This window comes from Numida meleagris, chromosome 1 (genome assembly GCF_002078875.1).
Source record: "Numida meleagris isolate 19003 breed g44 Domestic line chromosome 1, NumMel1.0, whole genome shotgun sequence".
NCBI lineage: Eukaryota > Metazoa > Chordata > Aves > Galliformes > Numididae > Numida > Numida meleagris.
Window position 1 is genome coordinate 63,727,808 of NC_034409.1, and position 12,983 is coordinate 63,740,790.

The 12,983-nt window shown below is 37.5% G+C and overlaps 1 protein-coding gene across 2 annotated transcripts in view; it reads left to right on the forward strand.

Moving 5' to 3' along the window:
- Positions 1-12,983, forward strand: part of PTPRO (protein tyrosine phosphatase, receptor type O) — a 64,104-nt gene that overhangs the window by 40,617 nt on the left and 10,504 nt on the right. Inside the window, exons 16-22 of one of the 2 annotated variants that reach the window (XM_021390675.1) lie at positions 606-674; positions 4,289-4,372; positions 7,338-7,373; positions 8,508-8,589; positions 9,512-9,602; positions 10,337-10,413; positions 12,522-12,656. In XM_021390675.1, the coding sequence (XP_021246350.1) occupies positions 606-674; positions 4,289-4,372; positions 7,338-7,373; positions 8,508-8,589; positions 9,512-9,602; positions 10,337-10,413; positions 12,522-12,656 (574 nt within the window). Of the gene's footprint in view, positions 1-605; positions 675-4,288; positions 4,373-7,337; positions 7,374-8,507; positions 8,590-9,511; positions 9,603-10,336; positions 10,414-12,521; positions 12,657-12,983 lie in introns of those variants that run through there. The other variant, XR_002436637.1, reaches the window with a different exon arrangement.

Here is a 12,983-nt window from a genome sequence, read left to right on the forward strand (position 1 = left end):
AAATTAAAAAGTAAATCCAGTGAAGATGCAAGCACTTGTTTGTTTAAATCAAGGAAGGAAAAATAGTCAAGTCAGTTTATCATCTGCAACAGAAAGTAATGAACTCACGATAAATTCACTGGGATGTTCCTCGGGAAATTCCGTCCTTTTTGCATTTATTTTCTGAACTCAAAATTACCATGCTTTTGTCAAATGGAGACAAATTATACATCTTTTCCTTAAAGGAGTTGGGACTGGGAATATTTAGTAAAGAAAGGTAAATCTTTCATGTGTTTACTGAGGCCACCAAGTAGTTTCAGTGCCATACTATAGAAAGCCCAATTCTGAATAGAAGATGAGGCTTATTTGAGCTCTTTATTAGCAACATTTTGCTTGTTTTAGGTTTTTAAAAGACTATTAGAAAGCCTAATCTCAGGTTAATGGTTTTGGAGGACCATATTAAGGGATTTCAGTTTTGTTTATCACACATTATCTCAGACCTAATAACAAATCTGACTGCTCAGCACATCTCTGAAACTTCTGTTGTACTCTCTTGAATCAGCATCATTGCAAGCATTGTGAATCCTAAAATGGTAACTTTGTACTCAATGGTCTTCCTGAAACAGGGAGTGCGGGGCTGGAACCTTTGTCAATTTTGCATCATTAGAGAGAGATGGGAAGCTACCATATAACTGGTGAGTGTTTCAAAAGAAAGCTTTTAATTATGTTTTTCCCCATCTCTGCTTTACTGGCAAATATGACCTTTAAATTTTAAATGCTTTTTTTTTTTTTTTTATGTGATCACTGTCCCTGTTTATGATAAAGCTACTATTCCTGTTACTTCACTATTTTATTTCTTGAATGATGACTCAAGACTATGTGGACTGTCACCTGGTATTTTTAGTAGGATATGATGCATAACTTGCCAACAAGCTGTTGCATAGATGTTGGAGTTTTACTGCATAGATATTTCTTTTTATTTATTTATTTTTTCCTAAAGAGTTATTTCCTAAAGTAACACAAGTGTAGAAATTTGATCTGTAAGTCCATCAGCACTTCCGCAGAAATATATTTGCATCCAGGAGTTAGCTTGCCTGTAGATGATCAATCAACAACCATCTTCACAAAATGCCGTTAGTTAATTTTTCCTTGCAATGAAAAGATGCAATGACAAGTGCAAACCAACTCGATATTTATTGTAAATTTGTGTTGAGCGCTGTTGAAATGACTGGAAGAAAAGTTTATTTTTTCTAGTCTAGGAAATCACCTACAAGGGTTGCAGGCACTGACTGTGGACTCCAAACCATCACTGGCACTATCATCTGAGAAGTATTTGAACAAGGATAGTTAGTAGGATTAGCTTTTACAGAAGCAAAAGGGCTCTAAGGCCTGCCACACTGGTACCAATATGGCTATTCTCATTCCTAATTTGATTATCGTATGGGTGTTAATGACTGACTTAGGGTTTACTGTCTCATTATCAGTCTCCTCGAAAAGACCCATGTTTTTCAGGGCAAGTCCAAACGCAAGTACCTAAAAACACAATGTCAGCCCCCTACTGCCCCATTCCAGTCTGTAGGAGGAACCTTGGTTTAATGCTCATGGTCAGCTTTGTTGACAGCTAAGAAGTTGGAAAGTGATGCACTGGTAACTACTTCCATTATCTCATGGGACTCAGCCTGCCCAGCAAGGACAGAATTAAATGAATTGACACTGCACAACAACAAGCCTTTTGCTAATAAGCGTGCAAACTGAACTAACAAGCCCAGCAAATCCTGTCAATACCTTACTGTGCTGCTAATTAACTGGGTATTAAACAAGCTTCACTTGCTTGGTTTAGCTTTAATAGCAGCCAGCTGTATGCAGTAGAAACTAATCTCTCTTTCAGCTTCTCTTTCTTGGGCTGTATTAATGGCTATGAAGGCAGAAGATCAAACACTCATGTTAATTAAATATCCAAGCTTGAATCAAATGATTAAACTAGAAACAGATGTTATTAAAACCATAAAAGGCTTTTTTATGGGAAAGGAAATTAATTAATAGGTTTGGATGTGTAAGTGAAGGATCTTGTTGCTTGATTTTGTTTATGTGTATTTATGTGTATAGATATATATTTACAAAAACATAGATTTTGTTATAAAGACATAAATTTTAGAAAACATTCCTGCTTAATACCTTTACAAATATGTGTTAATTTAAGTCAGTGCACCCTAATCATATAGTCCTGACTTCTCTGAGGGTTAGTGAAGACTTCTTGTTCTGTGTGCCTCTGTTGTCTAATCTCAACTACAGATTCACAGTCCATCCAGGCAGCCAAATGGGAACTATGGCCCCACACAGCGCTACAAGGATTAAGAAATTCACTTTGCTCAGTGTCATTCCAAGGAGGTAGTAAGAGTGCTATGGGCATATCCACTGAATCCTAAGGAAAAGGCAGCTCAGCAGAGTTTTTAGGATTTGATCAATCTCTGTATCTCTCTCTTGTAATTAAATAAAATTCCAAGTTCAGTACATCTCAGCAGTAGGTGAAAGACTATATAGTTCCAGGAAAACAAAATTTTATTTATTGGACAATTATGTAATGTTCATCCATTGAAGAAAATCAATTGTTTTAAACACTGGGAGTTCCTAAATCTATATTGTGAACAGTAGAAGGAGGTGTGCAAGCATACTAACCTGTGATTTGATAAAGTGTAGAAGCTGCTCATGATGATTTGACAATGAAACAAGACACAAGCTTAAATAATTCCTTCTGCCTCCATAGACAAGAGGAAGTAAAAACTCTAGAAATCCTCTTCGGAATACCTCAAAGGAAAGAGGAGTATTTTAGCAACATCATGTCTTTCTCCTTAGCCTAATGAAAAGCTCTCTGTTGTACCAACAATCTGCTTATGGAGGGACAAATTTAATCCTCAGTCCAGTCCCATAGAAACAGCAGATAGGCAGTAAAACCCTGATCCTACAACTACTATGGTATATGATTAACCAGAAAGCTGAATTGCTACACCAGCTTTGCTGTTGCTGTCCCCAAAGCACAGAGGAATAACCCACTGGTCATTGGTTTTGTTACCCATTTTCAGGAGGAAATGCTGGCTGACTGTCCAGCAGAGGAGGAGCAGCCTTTCCAAGCTCCATGTAGATCTCATGCATCTGGCTGGCCTACGCAGTCTCTACCACCATCTGGGGAAGGTGCCCAGCATAAATTGCACTGCCCATTCTAGTCAGCAGTAAAATTAATTGAAATGTAACTTAAAGTTACCTGTGTGAGGGCAGTTCTCCATTCTGGACTGGAAGATTACTACAGTTGATTTGCTTTTCAGGGAAAGCACAGTATCTACCTATGTTATAATAGCCAAGAGTACTGAAAAAGGAAGTTCCACTTTGTGGTTCCTCTTCAGAACAGTTGCAGAAGCATGGTATTACCCTTAGGACAGTGGATTTTCTGATGGGGAAAAAAAATGAGGAGGGTGTATTTGGCGAGAAGTCCTACTACTGGGGCAATTTTTTGTTGAAATTTGACCTTTCCACAGTTGCAAAGTATTTATATTCCGCTCAACCACAAGGAAGAACTGGCCTGATTGTGTTCCGTGGATTAATCTGGTAAATAGATTACAAATGCAGAAATTTAGTACTATTTTGTACTGAAGTTTGCTTTAGCTGCAGTGAAACCATGGCTAGGAGAAGCTGAAATGATATTTTCATAAAAACCTAGGAAAGAATTCAAAGTACTTAAAGATAGGGCTCTGCAAAACGCTATGTGAATTTTTTCAGAAATCTGACTCGGGGGCATTAAGAGATACTGGAATGATCTGAATTTAACTCTGATACAGGTGATCCTACTGATACCCATAGGATCGCTTGCAGGAACTAATGTGGTAGATTATCATAGTCATATGTGGTAAAAACATCAGTTCTGAAATAGCTCAGAACATCAGGAAACAGATTTAGCACCGCTTAAGTAATGAGTGAAAACTGTGGATGAAACTCTCAAACTCGTTACTTTGAAAATCTTCCAATTAATCACTTAATATTGATTTAGAATAACAGGCCTCAATCAATACCATAAAACACATTTATTCTGATAAAATAGAATTTCGTATTGGATGGCTGAAAATCATACATAGGGTATAAGGTTGAGGAATAAAAATTCTATGGATGCCAATAATATACTTATGAAGTAAGTAAGAAGAAGCCTTTATGGATTTAGCTGAATTTTAGAATAGCATTTGCTGATCTCCTGACTTCTGTTTGTCTTACTAACTCTCCTCACTTTTTCATCTTTATGTATGTTATTTATTAATGCTCACAGGCGTAGAAGTGTATTTGCTTTCCTAACTCTGCTACCCTCATGCCTTTGGACTGATTATCTTTTGGCATTTTATATTAATCCTTGGTAAGTGATTTACTTGTTTTTCCATATGCAATGTATAAACAATGTTAATTTCTGTTATATGAGAAAGGTGTGATACTTTTGCTTTCAAATGGGTCAAAGCTCTTGAAGTTATATTTTCTTGTAATGGAACATGGATTGGAGAGGATGTGGGTATCAAAGTATTTGCTACCCTGCTTCATCTATTTTATGTCTGTTTATGCTCCAACCCATTTTTGCTATTAAAAAGATAATTATATGGTGATAATCATATTCATTTCATTGCTGTCTCTTTGCAGTTTCTGCCATTTCATTACAAATCCTGGCTTCTTCTGTCCCAGTTATTCATTTGCTCATTGCCTGGCTTTGCCTTCTGCAGCTTTTCTTTTACTAAAATTGCTTCATAGCGGCCCACCTCTGCTGTGTGATGTCAAATGACTTGCTTTTAAAGGTGCAGTTTTGCTTTTGGAAACAATTCACTGAGAATCCATACAAACTAGCATTCCCCAGCTGTAAAAATTAGGTCACTGTGAGTGTCTCTGTGTGTGTGTGTATTCAGTAGTTTTGTCTATAAATAGTTTATAAAGGCTTTGTAAATTACTTATATATATATGTATATATTTATAGTTAACCAGGAAAGTCTCAGGGTTTATTTAGAACCAGAACTGTTTTATGAACCATTTACGAAATACATAGAGATGATTGGCAATGATCCAAAAATGCTTCATTTATGTAAAATAAATGTATGTTCCTGATGGTCTGGAGTCCAAGGGATAGTGGTGTGCAGAAATTAAGACTTACTTTTGACCAAACATTTTCCCATCATGTTCCCACACAGCACCAATGCCCTGGTAGGCAGTCATAGAAATCTTTAGTATAGGGATTTCTGAGAATGGTTTTCTTTGGGTCACATTGGCTCTGTAGAAGATACAAAAAGAGTCATCTCCCTCTTTTGCCCCTTTGCCTGTTCCTGTTTAATATGCGTTAATATTACCTCACTTCCCTAGATGTGTACCTTTCTTCAGAAATTTCCCCTACAATCAAACTTCCCAGTTTGGTCTAGATTACTGCCTTTCAAGGAGCTGAAGCTGAATGAGATAAGATGAATTGTTCTCTTTGTATTTTAATCTGTAGGGTAAATGGAAGAAAAGATGAAACACTAGCTAATGTTTCAAATGTGTTTATTTCGCATTTACTTTGGTTTAAAACATTCATGAACATTCAGGGAACAAATGCAGCGCTAAGAAACAAAGGCCTCTTGAGAGAATCAAAGCAGAAGAAATTGTTGCTGAGAAATGGATGTCAATCATTTGTTTTATTGCCTCTTGAAGTGTTCCTTAGAGAAGAGCTCTTAGAAAGTCCCATCATAAACAGCACTGTGATATTTTTTTCTTCTGTGGTCTGCCCAACCTTAAAAGATGTACCACAGTCTCAGTGAACGGCAAAGAAATGCATTAAATAGTTTAGATAAATTAATGTTTGGACTTCTTTGGAAAAAGAGATGTTTGAAGATGTAGAATAAATGCTACTAGTTTATATGCAGATGTAGTACACATGAATGGGTACGAATGGGAGACAGTATCTGTATAGATAGCATTGTTGTTTGAAGAGGTATATAACAATGCTTTGTGAAGTAAAGTACCGTGTTAGTGTGAAGTTGGTGTTGTCATAGCTCTTTTTTAACTCTGCAAGCAAAGCTTCACATCTAAATGGAAATGTACCTTGACAAGTTAACGAAATTGCTGAAGCTGATGGCTGCTCTGAGAACTGAACATTTTGTAGAATTTAATTTTGGAAATGAGGTGTTTTTTTAAATTACTGTTTCTCTTCTAAACTTGAAGGGGTAGAAAAGTACAAATACTCCACTTTTTATGATTTTCTTTTGTATTTTTAATTTATTGTTTTGAAATTAAAGGCTTCACCTTTAATGTACCAATTAAAGCTGTGATGCATGGTATTGAGAAATCACTTTACTATTATAATAAAATTAAAAATATATCATTATAATACAATTAGTAAATAGATATTTGATGCCCAGGAATAAAAAAAAGTAACACCGCTAAAATTTTCTGAGTAAATGAGAATCTACTTGTGCTCTGTACTTGGTGTAACAGGATTGATCATTGTTTTCAGAACTCTATCCAAATTATTTTAGGTTGCTGACTTGGTGCATTTAATCTGGTTGGTTAATTAATTGTGGCAGCAACAACATGAGCACACATACACACATCCTCCAAAAATCCATGTGGTGGTGGTTAGTTTAATGTAGTTCACAAGTCCATTTATTATGGGTTATGCCATTTAACTCATAAGCTTGTTCGCAACTGTCACTAGTGAATTATATCCCTTATAAATCATGAGAAGGCGTGACTTGAATAATTATCTCTAGCTGTTAAAAATCAATTAAAATTATCTAATGTTTAAGCTTTAGTCCACATAAGTCAGTAGGATATTTGCCATTGTCTTCACTGATCATCATAAGGAGGTTATGAGACGTGTGAGAAATGGCATGAAGATCCTTTCCTTTCTCATTCACCCTTACTCAAATTAGCAACTGTTCTCTCTTTGCCCAACAGGCTCTTCTCATTAGCATTTTCTCTCTCCCATTGGCATCATTTCCCAGCCCAGTAGAGCCAGAGTGTAGCAGCCTGGGGACACCTTGGTGCTCCAGCTCCTGCAAAAACACTGACAGGAATTCAGCCAGGCCCCGGCCCGTGAAGTCAGTAGTGTTGTTGGGTCAGTATCTGCAGAGAACCTGGTTCTTGTGAGAACAAGGTGGTAGTTTTCAGAGCCACAGAACAGAAAATGAATCCCACTAGCATCAATGGAAACTTTGCAACTAGCTTAAAAATGCCCAAGATATTATCGCCAACATTATCCTGACTATTACGCTGACCAGAAAGCATGTGTTCTCAAACCAGTACTAAATTTGAATAAAGAATACATAGTAGTTTAGTGAATGAAAAATGCTACTTTTTTCTTTTTTCAGGAGTAAAAATGGACTGAAGAAGAGAAAGCTGACCAAGTATGTAACTTCTTTGATATTTAGATAAATAAATAATTTAAAAATCTCCTTAAACTAAACATCCTTTCTTGGAGTACATGGTATAGTGGTATTGCAATTACAGATATACAAATCTTCTTGAAAAACACACTCTAAGAGAGATGTCTGAAAGCAGAAAACAAACAACAAGTGGACAAAAGCAATTCTTCTTCAACGGATAAATTGCGGTAAAGCAGCTCCTCACAGATAGAAAATTAATCGTTGGGGAAATGATCAATTATCCAACTTAGTTATTCCAGTGGAGCTTATCCTTAGTTAAAAATGACAAATGGTAAAAAAACTGGAATACATTTGTTCCTGGTATTATTTTCCTCTTGACGTAAGGTTCTCATTATGGTTGTTGCTAGAACATGGAGATCATTAATGTTAACGGGTAAACAGGAGTAATTAAGTGGTGATGAGACGGGTTCCTCTGGGCATATTGCCTCAAAGTAAATGAAAAGATTACTGTGTACATGCTTCAGTAGCTTGTAAATTAGAGCATGATAATTAGGTGAGGGAAGCTGTTTACCTGTGTTCTGTTATTCAAAGTGTTAGCCTAATTATTTCTCTGTGTTCAGAGGTTGTGCCTGTACTAAAGATAAACCCTCACCTAATGGAAAAATGTGTAGAATGATGAGCATCACTAAATCAAAGCCAATTTATACCTGATGAAGCTCTGCACACTTTTATGTAGGTATATGACAATTTTTTTCAGCCAGTATCTCTCCAGGAGGAGAATTTGACCACTGTAACATGTATAGCTCTCAAAGCCAGCAGAGAAAACAGTGGCATCCAAAATACTGTTCTGACATTTTTTTCCTGGACAAAACCTACATGGGAAATCTGTTTTTCTGTGTGAGCAAAGCTCAGATGAGTTTTAAAATTGTCATTTTGCTTCTGTGAAAACATCCTTTTGCATGGCACAGAAGGAACTTAAATACATTGGTGGCTACTCTGGTGCCAGAAACACGGTGGGACAATACAAAGTTGGACTCCCCAACACACATCAAATCCATCAGCACTAGCAGGACTTGTATATAGTATTCTGGGGGGATATAGAAACAAAACCTAATGCATTTTTTTTCTTAATTTTGTGTGTTTTTCTTTTTAAAGCCCTGTCCAGTTGGATGATTTTGATAGCTACATCAAGGATATGGCCAAGGATTCTGATTATAAATTTTCTCTGCAATTTGAGGTAAACCTGTGGGGACTGTCCTCTCCTAGCTGCCATACTTCAGTCAGCATTTTTCCAGATGTTAGGTTTGTGTGGTGTGTTTCTGTGCTCTGCAGTGTGTGCTGTTGTTAGGTGGGTCAGCTTCACATCAAGTTCTGCAGAACTTCAATGCATGCCTTGGTACCATTAAGGAGTGTATTTAGTAAGCTTATCTCACTTATCGTCCTGTGCAAATCAAGATAATTATCATATCAATACAATTCCTTTAAATATAGGACATGCTGGTGGCCCAGATTACATTCAGGACTTTTACAATGTCTTTAATTTGAGGAGAATCATTGAAAAGGGAAAGTAACAGCAAAAATATCTTCAAGAGCAAGGGGTTCCCTTTAACTGTAATTGAAGTACACTATCTTAATTCCCCTGCATTTAAGTCAGCTTAGGAATGCAAAACTAAAAAGCTCCACTCCTAGGAGCTAACTTCCAAAGGCTTAAAAGGGAAGGAAGGGGACTGTCAGGGTTTTTCTACTGTTCTGGGTGGCTGATGTGCCCTTGCTGCCAGTGAAAAGTCCTTTAATGCATTATACATTTGGTGTAAGTATTGAATGTAAGGACTGGAAAGATTTTTCAAGTTTTCACCAGTAGAAAGACCAAAAGGCACTTGAGGACCTCGAGAAAGCCCTTAAAGTGGTGTGAATAGCCACCACAGAAAGAATTTATCAACCCCATTGGTTTGACGCTATTTCGGTTAACTACATGTAGGTGGAGAAGAGCAGGCTGCAGCCACAACCTCCAATAGCAGCAGTGCATTGGCAGCATCAGTATATAAAGTGCTTTATGAACATTTTCCGTCTTGTACAAGCAGTAAGCATTCACTTCACAAAGATTCATTTTCAGAGTCTTGGTGAGTTTGACCTTGGCATTTTTCTCTCTCTCACCTCAGGAGCTGAAACTGATTGGGCTTGACATACCTCACTTTGCGGCTGATCTTCCCATGAATCGCTGCAAAAATCGCTACACTAATATCCTGCCATGTAAGCACGTGCACTGATGAAGTCCCTCGAGAGAGAAAAAAGATATTTAATAACAGGGGAATCATGACAGATTTTCTGACTGATAAAAGCCTGTTCTAAAACCTGCCTTTAGAGAGAAGAAGACAATAGCTTTTTTTTTCTGTTAGCTATGAAGAGATGTTTTTAGGGGGATGTTTATCAAGATGGGAGTTAGGAAGTGAGAAATACAGTGTTGTTTCTACTACTGAAAGGTGTTACTGTATTTTTCTTATGGTTTTAATGAAACCTAAGGGAGCCCAAAGGACTGGCAGTCAGAGGATGTATTTTGCTGAATCATAGTGATGGTACATCCATGTAGTATTTACTGAAGCAAACTTTCCTTTCTGTTGGTGAATATAGAATCATAGAATCCTTAGAGTTGGAAGTGACTTTTAAAGGTCATCTAGTCCAACTTCCCTGCAATGAACAGGAACATGCACAGCTAGACCAGGCTGCCCAGGGCCTGATCCAGCCTGGCCTTGAAAGTCTCCAGGGACGGGGCATCAACCACATCTCTGAGCAACCTGTTCCAGTGCCTCACCACCCTCACTGTAAAAGACTTTTTCCTTATATCCAACCTAAATCTACCCACTTTAAGCTTGAAGCCATTTCCTCTTTTGGGCTTTTTTTTTTAAAAAAGTTTTTTTTTTTTCCAGTTTTTATAGGGTTAATTTTGAGCGCCATGCTTGATAGCCAATGATTGTTTTCTTTTTCAGATGACTTTAGTCGTGTCCGGTTAGTCTCAATGAATGAAGAAGAGGGATCTGACTACATTAATGCCAACTATATTCCTGTGAGTAAGAGCAGTGTCCTAAAGAGCACTTAGAACATGTCTGCTGCAAACAGCACAATAGCTGCATGTGGCTCGGTCACATTCTCAGCGTCTTCTTTAGCTTCCAGTATTTTGCCAATAGGGAGCTGTTCTTTCCACCAGCCACTAAAAAGAAAAAAAAAATGGATGGGGAGAGACAGAAGACTTTTCACCAGTTTTTCCCATAGCAACACTGAGTGAGCTGTGAATCTTTGTGAAAATAATATTGAACAGGTAGAGAAATGAGGAGGAATGGTTAAGTGATGCAGTGGCTTCTTAAGACAGCCAGGAAGAACATTAGAAACCTTTAAACTGGAAACATTTCTAGGTTTCTAATGCACCCAGTCTACTTTCCTCTTCGTGTTGATGAGAAGCTGCTTACCAGCAGTTCTAAAATAACTGAAGTGGATGCAGAGCTGTACCCAAGTATTTTAACACTAGGGATGGCCCAAAACCTTGTCAACTCTTTCCTCTCTTGCTGCCCAAAGGTTTGCCCTGGTTTTATTCCCATGCTCTCCACTGCCACTTCACGGGGGCTCAGTGTGTGCTGTGTTGAGTGCACTACAGCATCTATTTAGAAGAAGACCTTTCATTTGGTGACAAGCATTTGTGAATGCATGCCGTGAGCAGACAACAGAGCTGGCCCTGGCTGAGCTGGGGAGAGCTGAGTCAGTGAAACCACTTCTCTGTCACTAAGCCATCACCCACACATTTACTGCTGAATATATTTCTTGTACTTAGTTTCTGCACGGCAGGAACATGAACCTAAACTACAGAACCTAAACTAGTTGCATGTGTCTGAGCAGGTAGTGAATGAAGAAAAATGTTCCAGTCTTCAAAAGCATCATACACAAATCAGGAAACTTCTAAGATGTAGGATTATGGATAATAGGATTGTACATAGCAGTTCTTTTTGGATTGCTGAGTTCTGTTTTTTTATAGTTTACATCTACTTGGTTTTACTTACAGCATAGTGCTGAGTTTGTTTTCCCAACAGAAGTAAGTAGATCATCTTAATTCTTTTTTTTTCCCCAAAGATAGCTTCTTTACTGAGTACCTCCTCATAACACTGATACTAGTGGTTGTCTGTGTCTCTGTGGTAATAATGATTTGACACTTGGGCTATGCAAGCAAACAGCATTCTGTGTAACAGGAAAACTTAGACTGCACGTCTAGAGATGTCTAGAGGAAACTGTTTGTGGAAAGTGCTCCCAAATTGTCAGTATTTTTACAATCCACGTACAGTGCACAGAAATTGCCCAGTTTGCATGGGATCATGTTGTGTGTTGAACGTATCTTTTGCTCTTTTCAGGAATACTGACTAACTTCCCAATCTCTGCAAATATGGCTATAGCAGATGCTAAAATATCCTTTCTTTGGGTCTTTTATTATGATCTTTAAGACAATCTTTTTGAATACAAGAAGGAGATTTTTATACCTAAAAGCATGTTGATAGTGATAGGAGAAGAAATATGAAATATGAAGCATCTGAATTCAATAAAACATAGCAATGATAATCTGTTAAAGTTCCTGACAGAGCACGTTCTCTATTATTTTAAGCAGAATTCAAATTAATATTTTACTAATTTAAGTCCTTATGATGTAAACCTGCACGTATTCCTATTTCTTGCTACCCTCCACTTACATCAGTTCTTGAAAATCACCACGTGCACTACATCTATAATTATTTTTATGTCTATAACTAAACAAATTCTTAAATTATGGAATCTGGAAAAAGCTGGAATTTTGATTTAGGATCCTCAGTGCCTGATTTTTTTAATGTTGCCTTTCCAGCTCTGAGGGCACAAGATTTGTAGAGTCACAGCTTCCCCTTCCATCTTTCATTCTAGATTGCTTACATTTGGAAACATCAAAAACTGGCAGAAGTTGTGAAGTAATCATTAAGTAAAAATAATGAAGTGATTTATGCCAGAGATCACTTTTAAAAATACAAATTGAACTTGAGCAAGGTAAAAAAATACAAATTGATCTTGACAAAGATAAAAAAAAAATACATATGCCAGAGCAAGATAGATGTTCTGAAGCATTAAACGTGTTAGTGAAAAGCACTTGTCTCTTTGTTTTTTTAGGGTTATAATTCACCCCAGGAATACATTGCAACCCAAGGACCACTGCCAGAAACTAGGAATGATTTTTGGAAGATGGTTCTTCAGCAAAAATCTCAAATTATTGTTATGCTCACTCAGTGCAATGAGAAAAGAAGGGTATGTAACAAAATCTTTGTTGTGGTTTAAGCACAAGCAATTGCTCACCGCCCCCTAAGCAGTGGAAGAGAGATGAACTCCGACCCCCTTCAAAACTCCTTCCACATGATGCCATATGGTATGGAATATCCATTTGGCCAGTTTCAGTCAGCTGTCCTAATTCTGTTCCCTCCCAGCTCCTTGGGCCCTTTTCTGAGAATGGCCTTGGCTCTGTACAACACTGCTTAACAGCAACTATAAACATCAGTGTCTAATCAAAGTAGTTTTTCTCCTAGAACCAAAGCATAGCATCATACCAGACACTGTGAAGAAAACAATCCTGTCCCA